This window comes from Oncorhynchus kisutch, linkage group LG6 (assembly GCF_002021735.2).
Source record: "Oncorhynchus kisutch isolate 150728-3 linkage group LG6, Okis_V2, whole genome shotgun sequence".
NCBI lineage: Eukaryota > Metazoa > Chordata > Actinopteri > Salmoniformes > Salmonidae > Oncorhynchus > Oncorhynchus kisutch.
Window position 1 is genome coordinate 66,304,163 of NC_034179.2, and position 19,665 is coordinate 66,323,827.

The window sequence follows — 19,665 nt, forward strand, 5'->3', positions numbered from 1 at the left end:
CAAGCAGTAGTGCAGCAGGCAACGGGAGTAAGAGTCACACCCACTTGGGAGAAGCTTTTATTTCTGGAGGCAGATTTCTTGTAGAAAATGTCAGTGGGTGTGCTACATGACCAAATGGGGGCAGCCTAGAACAGAGCATGTGTCTAATACAGTATGAAGCTTCGGTCTGGCCCGGGCTCCACGGAGCCAGGGCCAGCTGAAAACCCAGAACACACTGGAAGGCGGTCAACCCAGTGGAGGAGTGACGTAGCGCCTATGGAAGGAATCGTGCCCACTCGCCCTGACAGTCCTGACAGTGACTCCTCAGGAACCTCCCCAACTCCTGGTTCATCCTCTCTACCTGCCCGTTGGACTGAGGCCGGTACCCGGAAGTGAGGCTGACTATGACCCCAAGCTTCTCCATAAAGACCCTCCATACTCGTGATGTGAATTGGGGTCCCACGGTCGGAGACGATGTCCTCCGGAAGGCCATAATGCCACAAGACCTGCTGGAAGAGTGCCTCAGCAACATGGAGAGCAGTGGAGAGACCAGGAATAGGGATTAAACGACAGGACTTAGAAAATCTATCCACCACCACCAAACTGGTGGTGAAACAGTCGGAGGAGGGGAGATCGGTTACAAAGTCAATGGATAGATGTGAACAGGGTCTCTGAGGCACAGGAAGCAGCAGGGTCTTCCCTGCTGGAGCATTCCGGTGGGACTTGGTTTGAGCACATACAGATCAGGAGTTGACCTGGCGACTGACGTCCGGTGCTAAGGTGGGCGACCAGTACTTCCCAGATGGATTGGGTAGTGTGAGAAAAACCTGAATGTCCAGCGATGACAGTTGTGTGCTCAGGTCAGCAGCCGGTCCCTTATCCCTATGGGAACGTAAATGCGCTCAGAAGGACAATTAGTGGGTGCCGGCTCCCTCTCCAGAACCTCCCTCTCCAGATGTCCCCATCTATGTCCCAGACCACAGGAGCTACGACTCGGGAGGATGAAATTATAGGCGGATTCTGGACAGGACCTTCTCCCAAATCGTGGAGACAGGAACAAGGCATTGGCCTAGATGTTCTTTGAACCTGGGCGATAGATCAGCGTGAAGTCGAACTTTGTGAAAAACAGGGCCCACCTCGCTTGGCATGGATTCAACTTCCTCGCTGTCTGTATGTACTCCAGGTCCCGATGGTCGGTTGCCTTAATGACAGAGAAATATTTAATGCCTGCTTTAATTAATTTTTTACCCGTCTACCAATAGGTGCCCTTCTTTGCGAGGAACTGGAAAACATCCCTAGCCTTTGTGGTTGAATCTGTATTTGAAATTCACTGCTCGACTGAGGGACCTTACAGATAATTGTATGTGTGGGCTACAGAGATGAAGTAGTCATTCAAAAATGATGTTGAACACTATTATTGCACACAGAATGCAACTTATTGTGTGATTTGTTGGCAAATTTGAACTACTGAACTTATTTAGGCTTGCCAAAACAAAGGGGTTGAATACTCATTGGACTCAAGACATTTCAGCTTTTCATTTTTAATTAATTTGTGCAAAAACTCTAAAAATATTGTTGGTAGTCCAGTGACACAAAATGTCAATTTTAATCCATTTTAAAATAAGATTAAAACACAACAAAATTTGGAAAAAGAGAAGGACTGTGAATACTTTCTGATGGCACCCCAGGTTGTGGTTACTGTTGTCTGACTAAACTGTATGTCTTTGACCAACAGGTATTGTCATGCAGAAGCCTTCACTCTCCACAGACCAATCATATTCTTGCTTCTTGCATGAAGAGGAGGTTCAACTCGCCTGCACTCTCCCATCCCGTATCCTCTGTAATGCTGTGGAGTTCATCTTCTATCTGAATGGAGACTCCATCATGACCGTGCCCATTGGATCCTCACAGCCCAGGGCTACTTTAACAAAGTTTAAGATGGATGCTTCACACCAGGGAAGTTACCGCTGTCTCTACAGAACCCTCTCCAACAGCCAAGCCATCAGCTCCCCTTACAGCAACGTTACTAAAGGTGAGGTGGCAGTTGGGAAACAAGTGTTGCCTAATATATATGCATATGTTCAAGATTCAGAGCCTTGATAGAGACAAGACACTGATTACCTTGTCCATCAACACACATTTCTCAGTTACAAGGTGTGAATATGGAACCACATGACTTTCAAAATGTTGTTTACTTCCTTCCCAGTGGTCCTGCTACAGCCCAACATCTCTCTCAGTCCTCCAAATGGAGGGATGTTTTGAGAACCTCAGGGGCCAGAGGTGATCAGTTGCCACAGCTTCTCCATCACCTGCTCCATTCAGCCATAGTAACCTGGAGGCCTCTTCTATCTGGACTTCTCTGGTTCCAACAGAACAGAGACTACGCCAGCAGTCAACCACTCTGCCTGCTTCCACTTCCCTGTTGCAGAGTATAAAGACCAGGGGAAATACAGCTGCAGCTATGGAGTCAACATCTCCACCTGGTCATTCAGGTCGGCTAATAGTGAACTAGCTGTCACCATTAGAGGTAAACTAACACATGCTTTAAAATAAAGTTCTTGAACATTGCTTTTACGTGATATTTTAACCCAAAGAGAGAAAATGTTTAGTATTTTAACATTACTTACCATCCTTCATATCACATTCTTTGTTTTGCTTTTATATTGTATTGATTTGCTATCTACAAGTATTGATCTGTAGGTCTCAGCCTTTCAAATACTGACCTTTTCCTCGGGCATCCATGGTCTCCATCATCACCTCTGGAAGGACTGGTGGGTTAGCACTCCTGTTTCTGCTTCTGCTTGAAACGTACGTGATATATCACAACGCTGTAAACTCAACGGCTGAATCGGAACTTGATTTACGCCTTGAGTTTGAAAAGTTAAGTTAAGCAGCATCTCAAAATCGGCCTAAAGACTTTTGTTGATGCATAATGTTGTTTGGAAGTTGTTGTTTTTATTCCCCAGACTTTGCTGTTGCGAATATTCATGAGCACACTGTTATGCAACAGGTACTGACACCAGACACAGCAGAGGGGAGGACAACGAAGAGGAAGAGGAGGAGGACTATGTGAACGTTGAAAACGTCTGCTATGACAGAGGTGTGGAGAGAGAGTGAAGGGCGAAAAGAAGAATGGGAAGGAAAAAGGGCACATCTGTGGGAAATTGGAGGATGTCTATGTCAAAGAGGAGGAGGGTGTAAGGGAGGGAAAGGGTGTTTGTGGCGGGTCTCATGAGAAAATTAATAGTGCAGATGATGGTGAAGATTACTTTAATGTCTCTGTCTATGACAATGCTGTACCACATGACATGAATGAAGAGATTTATCAAAACGATTAAGAAAAGTAACAGCGGTGGCAGGTAGCCTAGTGGTTAGAGCGTTGGACTAGTAACTGAAAGGTTGCAAGATCGAATCCCTGAGCTGACAAGGTAAAAATCTGTCGTTCTGCTCCTGAACAAGGCAGTTAACCCACTGTTCCTAGGCTGTCATTGAAAATAAGAGTTTGTTATTAACTGACTTGCCTAGGTAAAAAAATAAACTTAACTCATTTGCATCAACACATTGATTTGGTCCTTTGTGACATGTAAATAAAGTTAAATAATAATTCAGATGCAATAGTATAACAACTACAGTTGCTACAGTTGACACTTAAATTAGACATTATATTGCTTTATTTGATTTCGCTTTTTGTAACCAATCAAAATGTTCAGCATATTTGATCCATTGGGTCGAATTCCAAACTGTAGTTCTTGTATGCATTGGTGGGGTGTCACTTTGTGTCTTTGATCAGTTCCAGTGTTGTTGAGGAACTAGCATTATGTGTTTTAACTGTTGGGTGATTGCATTAAACTGAACTGGATCCTCATTGCATGTTTTTGAGATGAACTGTCATGTCTCCAATTCTTCTTTGAAGGGGAGAAGAAGGTGTTCCACCAAGTGAGACAAGGTCCAACCATAAAAATAGTATGAGCACTGGGAAGTAAAAGGTGTGGCTCTCGACTCGCTATTTTGGGCCTTTGCCTTCCTAAATCTACTTCCTTAGGTCAAGACCATCAAGCTCTCACTTTTGATTTTCCCTGGTTTGTCTATCAATCAAACAGAGTACATGGGCTTTACTAGCAACAAAACTGATTACCCTAGATACAACAGCAAAAAAAAGTAGGAAGTAACAGATGTCACAGCAAAATCACCAGACAGTTTCCGACAGAGACTGGTCATCACACATTTTACAAGAAAGCGTATTCAGTTCTACAAGAGAAAATACCTTTCTTAATTTCTGAAATGAAGATCAAAATATTGAAAAGTCTCCTCTATCTGACAATGGGTGAGTTTAACTTCCAAAACGTGCAATTTAATTTCATATCTGTCAGCAAAGGGAGAACACTGCGTTGCTTGAAATTCATGTTGTTAACGGCTGGTTTTTGGATAAGATCTGTATGAATAGGAGGTATTAAGTTCAGGGGAAGGACCAGAGTTATCACATACTGTTCCCAGGCCGTCATTGAAAGTAAGAATGTGTTCTTAACTGACTTGCCTAGTTAAATAAAGGTAAAATTTTAAAAAAAATACTGAAGTGTGTTAATATAGCCTTTTTGTCTATGTTATTTCTCACTTAATTTCATTTGAGAGAAAAACAATTGCCACACAGAAGATTGTGAAAGAATAAAACATGAAAGTAGGTCACTACTGAAGTAGTTATGGTGGCTGGTTAGAAGTACAATAGTTTAAGGCAAAAAAAACAACAACCTTGAATAAATGTGAGTGAGGTGTAAGATGAAATCCAACCAAGGTCACATAGTGTCCACCACTTTATTCTAGGGTTCAAAATCTAACAAACAAACTAAATGGATATATGAGCTACTTATAAGCAGTTAATAGTTCATCGTCATAGCATAGTACATGCTTTTGGTTCAATTGAATTTTGTTTCTGCTAAATAGACATTCTCACTATCCATCATACTTCCCCTTTTTAGAAGCAGTTTTTTTTTTCAAACACGTTTTCTGAGGAGAGGGGTTGACAGGGTTAACTTGAAAGAGAAACATTGGGTTTGTCAGATATTTTTAAAACAGACATTTCATCTCACATACTGAACTTGTTTCTTGAGTCAAAGTTGTAAAGAGAAGTAGGGAGGTGTTATCTAGCCAACAGATCCATTTGTCAAAGGGACTTGGTTCTGTAACCTGAATGAATGTGTGTATTTATGTGAGAAATCAGCTTATGCACCTACAGTTGAAGTTGGAAGTTTACATAAACCTTAGCCAAATACATTTAAATTATACTCAGTTTTTCACAATGCTGACAATGCTGACAGTCTTACGTCAGTTAGGATCACCACTTTATTTTAAGAATGTGAAATGTCAGAATAATAGTAGAGAGAATGATTTATTTCAGCTTTAATTTCTTTCATCACAAGTTTACATACACTCAATTAGTATTTGGTAGCATTGCCTTTAAATTGTTTAACTTGGGTCAAACATTTTGGGTAGCCTTCCGCAAGCTTCCCACAATAAGTTGGGTGAATTATGGCCCATTCCTCCTGACAGAGCTGGTGTAACTGAGTCAGGTTTGTAGGCCTCCTTGCTCGCACACGCTTTTTCAGTTCTGCCCACAAATGTTCTATAGGATTGAGGTCGGTGCTTTGTGATGGCCACTCCAATACCTTGACTTTGTTGTCCTAAAGCCATTTTGCTACAACTTTGAAAGTATGCTTGGGGTCATTGTCCATTTGGAAGAGCCATTTGTGACCAAGCTTTAACTTCCTGACTGATGTCTAGAGATGTTGCTTCAATATATCCACATCATTTTCCTTTCCTCATGATGCCATCTATTTTGTGAAATGCACCAGTCCCTCCTGCAGCAAAGCACCCCCACAACATGATGCTGGCATCCCCGTGCTTCATGGTTGGGATGGTGTTATTTGGCTTGCAAGCCTCCCCCTTTTCCTCCAAACATAACGATGGTCATTATGGCCAAAACAGTTCTATTTTTGTTTCACCAGACCAGAGGACATTTCTCCAAAATGTACAATCTTTGTCCACATATGCAGTTGCAAACCGTAGTCTGGCTTTTTTTATGAGAGTTTTGGAGCAGTGGCTTCTTCCTTGCTGTGCAGCAACTGAGTTTGAAGGTAGGCCTTGAAATACATCCACAGGTACACCTCCAATTGACTCAAATTATGTCAATTAGCCTATCAGAAGCTTTTAAACCCATTATCTAATTTTTGGGAATTTTCATTTTTTTTTAAAGGCAGTCAATTTAGTGTATGTAAACTTCTGACCCACTGGAAATGTGATACAGTGAATTATAAGTGAAATAATCTGTCCGTAAACAATTGTTGGAAAAATGTCTTGTGTCATGCACAAAGTAGATGTCCTAACCGACTTGCCAAAAGTATAGTTTGTTAACAAGAAATTTGTGGAGTGTTTGAAAAGCAAGTTTTAATGACTCCAACCTAAGTATATGTAAACTTCCGACTTCAACTGTAGGTCAGAGGCAGGCAACCCTGTTCCTGGAGAGCCGCAGGGTATGCAGGATTTTGCTTTAACTGACCCAAAAGAACAGGTGTGTTGAATTTGTTTCAGGAAACTAGGCGTATTTCGCGGTTCACTAATTCACATGAGAGACGGTTGACTGAAATTCTTTCTCGAACATGTGAACTTTAATGTGCCTTAATAACAAACGTGTATGCCATCTGTAAATCTGAATAAAATTGTTAAATTACGAGCCTAGTTGGTTTAGCCACAGAAAAAGGCAGCAACCATCCCGCTAGCCATGATTGTCTGAGATAATGAGTGGGCTGGACATGCCAAGAGATGAGATTGGATTGGTCTGCCGTATAGCACTGTCTATTTGAGCTGGTCATTATGTCTAGGTAATCCTGTCTAATGCTGCTCAGTGGAATTCAAGTATGATAGCTAAGGAGATGGAGAAAACATCTGTCTCTGGATTACATCTTCAAAGGGCAACCATGGCATCCGACAGGAGACACGTCCATCCATGAATGATGTATACGGGTAAAATAGTCTGGCTAGCTACATTTTCAGATATTACATGTTTCTAATTTTGACAGAAAGTGGTTTAATTTCAAGTTAAAGTGTACTGTTAGCTAGGTAACATTAGCTGGCTGGCTCGCTAGCTAGCGTTACAAGTATGATCTTATTATTCACATCTCAGAGCCATTTGCTTTGCTAGCTATAGCCTAATATTAGCTAGCTATCATTGAATCTAGTTGGTTAGCTACCTGCAGATTCATGCAGGGTAGTAATGTCATGAGTTGGTATTATGGTTCATTGTTTACCTAGCTATCTATCTACATGTCTTAACAAAACATGTCTGTGCAAGTAACCATTCCGGGTGTTTTTGTAAATTCAGTCTGGCCATCTACTCTGATTTCAGAACACTCTCGTCTGAGTGTGCCAGAGCACCGAATAACTTACACGTTAAATATGGCCAGTGTCAGTAAACATCAGCAAAAAAGTGTAATTAAATTGTTGCCAGCAGCACAGTTACAGTCGATAACATCAGAGTGGGGTGTACTCTCATTTGTAGGTAACAAGCTAGCCAAAGTTAGCCAGTTGTTGTGAGGTTAGAAAGTTCTGATCAACCCTACTCATCTGCCAGAGCGTCTAGTCTGCGCTCTGAACGCCCCGAGAGCGAAACGCTCTGAATTTATAAACTGACAATCTGACAGCACAGTTACCGTTTCCAATGCTCTGGATAACATAACAGCCTAACCAGCTCTCCTCGGGCGAGTAATGTTCAGTGAGCTGGAAGTAGCTAGCAAGTTAGCTTGGGTGCTTGACTGCTGTTGTTAGTACAGAACACTCGGATCTTCCCTTAAAGAGATGGGTGGGGCTAAAACTTGAGAGGGTGTGAACGATGCTGAATGGGTGTAGACAAAGGGATCTCCAGTAGTAGTACCAAAAATATTCAAAGGCCATTTTCTCAAAGGTGAGTTTACAAGTTTATCAACTTTCAGAGAATTGCTTTCCTATTGTTCCTCAACTGTAGTGTATGATATATACTTTGTAGCTCTGAGTCTCTACTTGTATTCAATGTAAAAAAATATAAAAAAATAAAAACACCATTTCAAATTTTGCTATGTTAGACCGATTTGAGTCGGTCGGTCACATTTAGTCAATCACTGAACTGACCAACTGAGCTAATTGATCAGTTCAGTTATTGACTAAATTCAACAAACTTGGTCTTCCAGGCTAGTTAACTCCAAATCCTGTGTACCCTGCGGTTCTCTATGACTAGGTGTTGAATGTACATGTGCCCAGAGACAGCAACTTTACCTTCGTCCAGGGCCAGCTCTGTCTCTCTTGACCTTCTATTCATTCCTGGGGGAGCTGCGTGCCCACGCATGCGCACATTTTAAAAGGGAACATTGCTCATGGCCACCAAACAAAACCAGCCACCTCACAGCTTGCAAGCTGACCTCTTATTCGGCCAGTCCAAGTTGGTTCAGATGGTGACGAAATCTAAATATGTACAAAAAGGAAAAATACAAAAGGCATGCCCAAACTAAAGACTCAAAAACATTGGAAAATTCTCATTGCCAATGTTCCCTCAAATTTATTTTGTCACTACACACAAGTCTGAGCGCAAACTTGAACGTTGTGAAAATTCTGTGAACACTGAGGCTGTTCCCGCTGTAAGTTAGTTTTAACACTGGATAAGTATGCTACTGTGGCTATTTGTTCATAGTATATGCCTACCAACGAGGCCTACTGTCACATCAAAAACAATGGAGAAAATGCATCCCATAGCATTTTAACATGGAAATAACTATTGAAATAACTGTTCTATGATACAGCCTACAGCAGCAGCCAATGTGTAGTGTTCAATGTAGGCCTATATTCCATGAGGCTTTTAAAAACAAGCCGTTTAGCCACTTATCCTTCAGACAAGGATGTGAGTGAAAATGTTGTTGTATTGTCTTGTTTGATGTTCGATGCAAAATCAAATGCATTGATATTCCCATAACATTATTATTATGACAGCAAATCAGACAAAAATGTATGCTACCCTACTACGTAGCTTATTCAAGCCTGTCTCAAAATGCAACACTGCCCATTTAAGACATTAAAAATATTTTTATCTGCCTCGATTTTCAAAGATAGCTAGAATCACTCCCCCACTGCTGACCAGAAATGAGCTATTACTGAGCTAATAACTCACTAATAAGCAAAGAATAGGCCTATGAACAAATGTGCACCCGCGGCTACATGCGGTTCTTCGCTTTGATCTCAACACAATAGCGTCTGTTCATGACCGCTTGTGCCTGTCAATGGAGTCTTGCATAGTTTGTTTTGTTTCGGTATGTTGCATTGAAAGAGGCTAATATTATGTTGATTCGATCACAATTCCCACAGTAAAGAGAAACGTTGATAGTGTTAACTAACGGGGTGGGAACTCTAGTAAAGTTTCATGAAGTTCCATCTCGTATGTCTCTGCTCAGGTTGATATTTCTTCTGCGCAGCAGTCCTGGGGGAGCTACGTACCCGCGTCTTACAAGGGAACATTGCTCATGGCCACCAAACAAAACCAGCCACCTCACAGCTTGCAAGCTGAGAATTACCTTAATGTGATGTGCTTATCAACCAGGATCAGCACCTGGGGGAATGGAGTGTGGAAGTGGTAGTGAGCTGTAGTGTGCAGTCTAAACTACCTAACCTATTCCCTAACAGGAAGTCAAGCCTCTGACTGAGGTCAGAACAACCTGAATCCTGGTTTAGGAAGGCCACCAAAAATCCTGAAATTTCCATCCCTAACTATAACATTTTCCGACAAGATAGAACTGCCAAAGGGGGCGGAGTTGTAATCTACTGCAGAAATCTCTGAGGCTGGAGTCTTATATCTCCCTCTCGAACTTTAAGCATCAGCTGTCTGAGCAGCTTACCGATCAATGTACCTGTACACAGCCAATCTGTAAATAACACACCCAACTACCTCATCCCCATATTATTACTTACCCTCTTTTTCTTTTGCACCCCAGTATCTCTACTTGCACATCTTTCACTCGAGTATTAATGCTAAATTGTAATTATTTTTTCGCTTCTAGGGCCTATTTATTGCCTACCTCCCTACTCTTCTACATTTGCACACACTGTACATCAATTTTTATGTTCTATTGTGTTATTGACTGTACGTTTGTTTATGTGTAACACTGGGTTGTTGTTGTTTTTGTCGCACTGCTTTGCTTTATCTTGGCCAGGTCACAGTTGTAAATGAGAACTTGTTCTCAACTGGCCTACCTGGTTAAATCAAGGTGAAATAAAAATAAATAAAAAATCTTTCACACAGCATACTTCTTGAGCATGTGGATTGATGCTTGTGACAGTTCATGCGATGAACCACAGAAGACTGCCTGTGGGCTCGACTTCAGTATGATTTTGCTGACAGTATCAAGTGGTTTCAGCTGTACATTTACTGCATACATATATTTTGAGACTGCCTACCACTAATTTCTTACATTTCTTTTTCTCTATTAGTTTATCCACTAAATGTGTTACCTGCTGGTAAGTGAATCTCCTTGAGATAGTTGTGGCAATTACTTTTTTCCCATTGAATGAACAAAAAGTCTATAGCATATTCTTTATAAAAAAATAAAGTCATAGTGTGATGCACAATCAGATACATTCGCCGAGTTGTTAATTGATACGTTTATAAAAAAAGATAGCCAATTAAGCAAACCTGTGAATTTTGATGAATGACTTCCCATGTCTTTTTACCTGACAGTCACTTCCCAGATCAGGCTGGTCAATGGTAAAGATCGCTGCTCAGGAAGAGTGGAGATCTATTACAGTGGCCAGTGGGGAACAGTTTGCGATGATTCCTGGGATATTAAAGATGCTGTGGTGGTGTGTAGACAGCTGGACTGTGGGGTTACAAACCAAGTCCGAAGTAGTGGCCAATATGGTCCAGGCAGTGGAACTATCTGGCTGGATGAAGTTGCATGCACTGGTAGTGAACGTCATCTCACAGAGTGCCCGCACAGAGGATTTGGAATACATAACTGTCATCATCGTGAGGATGCTGGTGTTGTCTGCCCAGGTAAGAGGGTCACATAGTCTTGCCATTCCATGTTCTTTCATGACACATCTGTTCACAGTTGATATCATGAAATGCATGATGTCCTGAGGTTCATTTCATCATCTAAAAACCACCCAGTTCTGTGCCTTGTAAATGACCTTGACTTTAATGTTAGTCTTTTTCCACCTCCAAGCTGCCGAGGTCAGGCTGGTCGATGGGAAGAGTCGCTGCTCTGGGAGAGTGGAGATCTATTACAGTGGCCAGTGGGGAACAGTGTGTGATGACGACTGGGATATGAATGATGCTGCGGTGGTGTGTGGACAGCTGGGTTGTGGGAGTGCTGTAGGTGCCCCTCTTGGTGCCCATTTTGGTCAGGGTAGTGAACCAACCTGGCTGGATAATGTGAACTGCTCTGGTAGTGAAAGCTACCTCTCAGAGTGCTCACACAGAAGTTTTGGAGTTGAAGACTGTAATCATGGTGAAGATGCTGGTGTTTTCTGCCTCTCAGGTAGGGAGTGGTTTTATCATGTAGTGACATGATTGCAGAAACAGTAAAGAGAGAAAAAAATATGTTAAACAACGCATGGGGTTGACACTTCCGACACCAATCATTTAGAATACTGCTGCTTGTGATTTGAATGTATGTATGTTCAGTTATGTGCAGTGAACAGGACAGAATGTGAAATGGAGTCCTACATGTATCTGTACCTTGTAACTAATACACAGAACCTTTGTACAGGTTTAACCCTGAAGATACCTACCCTCTCTAGAACGCCTTCCCATTCAGCTTTTTCACCTGGTGAAACGGTCCAGTTCATCTGCTCTGTCCCACAGCGAATTTCCATCTCTGCAACATTTGCCTTATATATGGGGGGATCTTCAATAATGACCAAGGCAGTTGGAACCACTCAGACCAGTAAGACTTTCACATTGTCCAGTCTGCAATCTGCACACCAGGGAAGGTACAGTTGTTTACAACAGATAACCCAGAACGGTCAGAAAATGATCAGCTCTTCTTCAAGCAACTCCATGGACATCACTATTGGTGAGTAAGACCGCAACAACGCTTACAGTTGAGTGCACTAAAATGCTTTAGAAAAACTGATTTTGCATAACAGGTTTTAGTAACGTACTAGTAGACGCTAGAGCAACTTGTTGCACACGCATTGCAACAATTCTTCTGCCACAAACTGTTCAATACCAGCTTCTGTAAGGTTACATAAGCAGTGCCTCCAGAAAGTATTCACACCCCTTGACTTTTTCCACATTTTGTTGTTACAAAGTGGGATTCAAATGTCAGCAATCTACACAAAATACTCTGTTAAAGTGGAAGAAAAAGTTGATCTTTTTTTTTTTTAAACATAATGGAAGATAAACCCTAACATATCTGAATTAGAAAAGTATTCAAACCCCTGAGTCAATACATGTTAGAATCACCTTTTTACCAAGATCTTAGCTGTGCAATTTAACATCTAACTAAGATGTTTGGTGCAGTATTTCTCAAATGAAAAAATGTGCATGAAAACGATTAGTCTCTCGTTGAATGACAACAAAGGCTTCATTGAAGAATCCCTAATGCTGACCAATCACCGACGAAGGGGCGTAGACTTCAGCCAACGACCTTCGGCTTGCCTCAGGAAAAAAAAATGTGTGTGCACGAACAGCCGAAAAAACCATTGCAGAAGACCAAAACGAACCAAAATGTCCACAAACTGTTCTGAGCTGTTTCGGATGGGAAGCAGTTGAGACCCCGACGGCCTAGGACCCTTATCGACCGCTTATGTCGCTCATGCCTGGAGCCGGCCCTGTAGGTAGCGATAAAGTGTCTAGGCAACAGTATAGATAATAAACAGTAACAGCAGCGTAAGTGATGAGTCAAAAAAGGGTCAATGCAGATAGTTAAATAGTTTACCAAAAGCTACCCTGACTAACTATTTAGCAGTCTTATGGTTTGGTTGTAGAAGCTGTTCAGGGTCCTGTTGGTTCCAGATATCGTGCATCAGTAGCGCTTGCCGTGCGGTAGCACAGAGAACAGTCTATGACTTGGGTGGCTGGAATATTTGACAATTTGACAACAATCTTCCTCTGACACTGCCTGGTATAGAGGCCCTGGGTGGCAGGAAGCTTGGACCCAGTGATGTACTAGACCGTACGCACTACCCTCTGTAGCGCCTTGTGGTTGGATGCCAAGCAGTTGCCATACCAATATATTAATATGTGACTTGTTATGTGACTTATTATGTGACTTGTTACGCAAATTTTTACTTCTGAACGTATTTAGTGCATTAGTTCCGCTTGCCGAGAGAACAGTCTATGGATGGAGTCGCTGACGATTTAGAAAAACAAAATTCCACTTATACATTATGGGGTACAGTCTATATGCCAGTGACACAAAATCTCAATTGAATCAATTTTAAATTCACGTCGTAACACAACAAAATGTGGAAAAAGAGGTGTGAATACTTTCTGAAGGCACTATGGGTTCATATTTCACCACATACACAACTGCCATCTCTTGTTTAGCATTAAGAAGACTTATTGACATGTTATTGATAGCTGACAAGATTGTTTCCCAGTTCAGGCAGCATTCCAGAGGCAAAAAGATCAAGTCTAAAGCTAACAAAATAAAGCGCAAGTTTGTGCTTTAGACTACATGAAGACTGAGTTTTTCAAGTTTTTGCAGTCAGTCTTTATGCTGGAGCAGTTTAAAATATTACATTTAGTGGTTTTAAGTTAACCAAACCAACATACAACTTGTTGAATTGCTATTTTTACCTATAGGCACCTGCAGACCATTTTATTATTAGTATTTTATTGAAACATCACCTTTTCAGTTTAGGTCTGTGCAATTGTAAATCAAACATATACATTGGAAACACCAGCGTTTTTTTTCCATTTCCACGTATTTTTGAAGAAATAGTGAATCGTACAAGGCTGCCAATACATTTGACCGTGTCTGTACAGTCATCGCAACCCGTGCTGCTGTTTTCGCATACTGTAACGGTTCTCTTGTGGTGAAGGAGAGTCGGACCAAAATGCAGCGTGTAGATTGCGATCCATGTTTAATAAACCAACGTAAAACACGAATCAATATTAAACACTACAAAAACAGAGAACGTAACGAAAACCGAAACAGCCTATACTAGTGTAAACTAACACAGCGACAGGAACAAGGACACTAAGGACAATCACCCACGACAAACTCAAAGAATATGGCTGCCTAAATATGGTTCCCAATCAGAGACAACGATAAACACCTGCCTCTGATTGAGAACCACTCCAGACAGCCATAGACTTTGCTAGATCACCCCACTAGCTACAATCCCAATATATACACACCACATACAAAAACCCATGCCACACCCTGGCCTGACCCAATACATGAATATAAACACAAAATACTTCTACCAGGGTGTGACACATACCTCCACCCCAGACCCTAACTAATTGTTGTTCTGCTATCTTTTGATAAGGGGGGAGGGGTAAGATATTCTGCTCTGATCCACAGCAAAACAATTATTTAACTGGCTTTATTATGACTATATTACACCTTGATTCCTCAGTGACGAATCAATCAATCAAGTTGATTTATAAAGCCTTTTTTACATCAGCCAATGTCACAAAGTGATATACAGAAACCCAGCCTAAAATCCCAAACAGCAAGCAATGCAGATGTAGAAGCACAGTGGCTAGGAAAACTCCCTGGAAAGGCAGGAACCTAGGAAGAAACCTAGAGAGAAACCAGGCTCTGAAGGGTGGCCAGTCCTCTTCTGGCTGTGCCGGGTGGAGATTATAACGGTACATGGCCAAGTTGTTCAAACGTTCATAGATGACCAGCAGGGTCAAATAATAATAATAATCACCTTGGTTGTAGAAGGTGCAACAGGTCAGCACCTCAGGAGTAAATGTCAGTTGGGTTATCATAGCCGATCATTCAGAGATAGAGGCAGTAGGTGCGGTAGAGAGAGAGAGAATCGAAAACAGCTGGCACGGGACAAGGTAGCACGTCTGCTGAACAGGTCAGGGTTCCATAGCCGCAAGCAGAACAGTTAAAACTGGAGCAGCAGCATGACCAGGTGGAGTGGGAACAGCAAGTGACCCTCTAAAAGCCCCAAATAAATCTGAGATCTGTCACAGAGGTTGCCTGGGGTGGCAGAGTTGACATCATCTGCTCCGTCACAACACAACACTTGGGTGGAGCATTCAAATTAAAGAAGACTTTAGGCTCGTTCAAAATGGATAAAACCACAAGTAGCAACTCTGTCATCTTCAACGTTCCTAAAGTGGTCTTTAGCCATGAGGGGTCATACCGATGTCAGTATGAGACTAGGGTATTCAGCAGAGACTTCAGCTCCCTTCAAAGTGACTCTGTTGAATTATCTGTTATAGGTGAGCAACTAAACATTAATGAGTGAACACATTCAGCAAGAGGAACACTGGGTTCCGAGATGATATGTTCTTCAATGCAAGTGTTTGGATATCTCTTCATAATGTATTCTAACATAGTGTTCTCTTGTCGAGAAAGATTACTGTTATGCTGCAGTTTAGTGCACATGTTAACAACCTGCTCTTGTCTTTTGCTAGTTGTCTTGTTACAGCCCAACATCTCTCTCAATGCTCCAAATGGAGGGATGTTCTGGGGACTTCAGGGGCCAGAGGTGACCAGGGGCCACAGCTTCTCCATCACCTGCTCCATTCAGCCACAGTATCCTGGAGGCCTCTTCTATCTGGACCTCTCTGGGTCCAACAGGACTGAAACTGAGCCAGCAGTCAACCACTCTGCCTCCTTTCACTTTCCTGTTGCAGACTATACAGACCAGGGGAACTACAGTTGTGTTTATGAAGTTAATGTCTCCACCCTGTCATTCCATTCTACCAAGACAGAGTTGCTGACAGTCAGCATTCGAGGTAAAATACATTTTATTTTTATGTTTTCTAGTGCATTACCATGAAGGCCATATGTAAGGATTGTGAGTAGAAAGAAATATAGATAATATCAGCCCTATCATTCTTGTAATATTTGTTTAAGACCAATGTTTTACATTGCAGAAGAATTTGATAGCTATGCGAATTATAAAATGTGGTCTTCTGAAAGATGTTGAATATGGTGTTTCTCTCCATAGCATCCATAGTCCCCATTATTTCCCCTGGTGCAATATGTGGGCTACTGCTCCTCCTCCTGCTGCTCATTACTTGTCTAGTCTGGAAGAAGATAAGCAGCAGAGAGCAGTCTATTATGATAAACCCGAGAGAAAGTAAGATCTAGCTCCTCTAAAAAGGATTCAGGTTCAGGCTGCAAAATACCCAGGTTTTCAAGAACACCCAGTTGGAAGATTCCTGAAAATCAGGAAGGATTCATCAGGAAATATGGAATCCTCCAACCAGGACATCTTGAAAACCTGGACATTTTGATTACTGTAATTGTTCAACCCTAATTTTGTTATGGTTTTGTACTGTTTATGATATCTATTCATGCATATATTCACTGACGTTATTTATATGAATTAAACTGATCAATCCCTCAGCTGCCAATAACATTAGCACATATGGAAACACTGTGGTTGCAGCGAGTGAAGAAAATGATGAAGAGGACTATGTCAACGTAGAAACCTTTGTCAACAAGAGAAAAGATGAAGACTTGAAAAAAGGATGCCATGCAGGAATGTATGTGAAAAGGGAGTTGCTTACCACTAAAAATAATGAGTAAGTCATGTGTTGTCTCTACCTTCTTGCCCTTTGTGCTGTTGTCTGTACCCGATCATGTTTGTACCCTGTTTTGTGCTGCTACCATGTTGTGCTGCTGCCAGGTTTTGTTGTCATGTGTTGCTGCCATGTTATGTTGTTGTCTTAGGTCTCTCTTAATGTAGTGTTGTGGTGTCTCTCTTGTCGTGATGTGTGTCAGCGAGTGAGGAAAATGACGAAGAGGACTATGTCAATGTAGAAACCTTTGTCAAAAGCAAAGATGGAAGACTTGAAAAAAGGATGCCACGCAGGAATACATGTGAAAAGGAAGTTGATTACTATAATGATAAAAAATGTCTGCAGTTATGAAAGGATAACCTGTGCCAAGATCCTGACCTGCAGTCCAGGGGCCAGATTCACAAAACCTTCTTAAAAATACATTTCTTCTTAACTGGCATTTTTTCCTAAAATATAGACTTGAGAAGAAAGTTAAGCAAAGTTGCTATTCCTCAATATAGTTATTGGAAATAGGTTTTTCCTAAGAAAAAAGTTAAGAAGAAATGTGAAAAACGTAACTTTATGACAGCTAAACCCTTGTCTCAAGACACATGGGTACTTTTGTAACCATTCATGTTTTCTTGCTTCACAGAACCAGTTGGCTACCGGATATTTAAATACAGCCAGATTGCAAATTAAACACGCACTATATAGCAAGATAGTAATTAACAATATATTACAATATTCAATAAGTGTTAAATAGCTAGCACTATCTTGTAAATTTGCAAAGAGGACCTTGCTTAACTTAGCTAACGTGAACGTCGTTAGCTATGTTGGATTTAATGTCTTTACACGTTTGCTAGCTAAAGTAGGTAACTAACCTACCGGTTGCGCAGTCCTTCAACCACCATCTCTATGATGGACGACACCTTCTCCTCCAGCTGGTCCACATAAATGGTCTCTCGGCTCCCTTCTTCTTAGTAGCCGACTTGATGTCAGAACACTTGTTTTTTATGGCGTCACCGTCCCCTGCCATACCCCCGATGGCAGAGACAGGCTCGGCCACTCTCGCCCATCCTCTCTTTTTGGTCTCTGCAATGAACCTGCAGTTATGAAGTTTCCCCAACAGCAACCTTTTCCTGGCTGCTATTTCCTCTACCATCACTTCAAACTCTTGTTTAAGTTTTCATTGAGCTTTCTGGTTATCCATTTTTGGTTTTGATGTACAGTAGCTAATGTTAGTCTGATGGCTGTAAATGTGTGAAATATGTTTTTTAGTTTGTGTGTAAAGTGTTAATGAGCCAACTAAAACATTCTCATTCCCGAGACATAAAGCATAAAAAGAAATGTAATACAATTGAAATATCAACACTTTATTATAGTGCGCCAAATCCCATCATCCCTGTCACATAGGCTTATTTATTGGTGTCAAGCACATCACTAATTTCAATGCCACCTAAAGAAGATATTTACGAAGTACTTAAGTAAGATATTTACGAAGTTCTTAAGAAAATGATGAATTCCTAAGAATTGTGGAATTGCATTTACGAGCTATCTTATGAACTTCTAATTTTTTCCCTTAGGTTTTTCCCTAAGTAATGTTTCATGAATCTGGCCCCAGGCATGTAACTCAAATGTTTGTATTCGTCTTCAGGAATGCTCCAGGAGCCATGAACAAGTTTGGAAACAACCAAGGTGAAGGGCCAGAGTCAAGTGAGGAAGATGAGTCCGACTATGAAAATGCAGATATCTTCACAGAGAGGGATTTTGCTGAAGACATCTATGATGAAGACAGTGAGTCTTTAGACCTGGAGCAGCTCACTTCATGTAAATCTGGAAGGGAGAATGACTATGAAGAAGATGACAACATATACGCAAACAATGAGTGAAGGCCTTGTAATGCAGATGCAGAGGTATTGATGCCAGGAAAGGCATGAAAGGTTAGCTTTGTGAGTTGAATTATAATGGCTTAATTAAAAAACAACTTAAAAAAACAAAATGTTCACTTAGTAGATACGAGTAATGGCTTTGTTTGAATATGAATTACAATTCCAATGTAAATAGTTTGGGTGTATGAGTTCTAGTTGTATTGTTGCCAGGTAATTGTATGAGTTTTCTGACTTAACTTTGTTATATATATATATTTTTTTTATTATGACATTATTTACTTCAGTTTAAAAAGAGTGATTGTCTTGATGAATTGGCTGAACGCATTGAACATAATCTATTATTACATTTTTTTAAGTAAATATATTAATACTATATTAATACTAGACTGTTTGTCTTCTATAATGTTCAGTGTGCTGTCAAGGAGTTGTGCTGTCAAAGAATAGTCGTAGCAATGACTGGTTGTGATGTGCTAAACTTGAGATCTACACTCTTAGAAAAAAGGGTCCCAAAAGGTTTTCTTGGCTGTCTGCATAGGATAACCCTTTTTGGTTCCAGGTAGAACTCTTTTGGGTTCCATGTAGAACCATCTGTGTAAAGGGTTCTACCTGGAACCAAAAAATGATTATTCAAAGGGTTCTCCTATAGGACAGCTGAAGAACTCTTTTAGGTTCTAGATAGCACATTTTTTCCCCCAAGTGTACAGTATGACAAAAACCAAATACATTTGTACTGTATGTATAGAATCTAACAATAATTTTGATTTCAGTGTACATTTTTGATTATTGTGTGTGTGACTATAAAGAACATGAAATCCATGAAACCTGACTACTTATTAACAAAAGCTTAAAACTTAAATTGTTGTTGATGAACAAAAATTGTTTTGAAAATATGTGGAGATTTAAATACTGTACAGCTATATGTTCAAGAATTAGAAATAGATCTCTGGACGCAGAAGGCCAAAATCGACCCTGACCAACAACTCTCATTTTGAAGAAACGTATAAAATGGAGCAAAAGAATAGAAAAAAAGAAGAAACCCAAACACTGCTCTTGATTGTATTACATGGAACCCACACCAAA

The 19,665-nt window shown here is 40.9% G+C and overlaps 1 protein-coding gene across 4 annotated transcripts; it reads left to right on the forward strand.

The window, feature by feature from the left end:
- The first annotated feature begins 1,714 nt into the window (after positions 1-1,714).
- On the forward strand, positions 1,715-19,406 carry LOC109898307 (uncharacterized). 4 transcript variants are annotated; one of them, XM_031827207.1, is made up of 11 exons: positions 1,715-2,011; positions 2,186-2,750; positions 2,990-4,303; positions 10,477-10,503; positions 10,724-11,038; positions 11,193-11,525; positions 11,757-12,062; positions 15,602-15,925; positions 16,141-16,272; positions 16,543-16,720; positions 18,351-19,406. In XM_031827207.1, the coding sequence occupies exons 3-11, from the start codon at positions 4,261-4,263 to the stop codon at positions 18,583-18,585; spliced, it is 1,893 nt and encodes a 630-aa protein (XP_031683067.1). In that variant the 5' UTR covers positions 1,715-2,011; positions 2,186-2,750; positions 2,990-4,260; the 3' UTR covers positions 18,586-19,406. The 4 variants fall into 4 exon arrangements, with proteins under 4 accessions (XP_031683067.1, XP_031683068.1, XP_031683069.1 ...); XM_031827208.1 differs by having other exon boundaries at positions 16,585-16,720; XM_031827209.1 differs by having other exon boundaries at positions 11,211-11,525; positions 16,585-16,720.
- Positions 19,407-19,665: the final 259 nt, after the last annotated feature.

Excerpts from the sequence above, each read along its gene's own strand:
- LOC109898307 (XM_031827207.1), top strand. The coding sequence starts at position 4,261 with ATGAAGATCAAAATATTGAAAAGTCTCCTCTATCTGACAATGG. Across the intron at positions 15,926-16,140 it reads GCTGACAGTCAGCATTCGAG|CATCCATAGTCCCCATTATT; the intron begins GTAAAATACATT and ends TTCTCTCCATAG. Across the intron at positions 16,273-16,542 it reads TATGATAAACCCGAGAGAAA|CTGCCAATAACATTAGCACA; the intron begins GTAAGATCTAGC and ends TCAATCCCTCAG.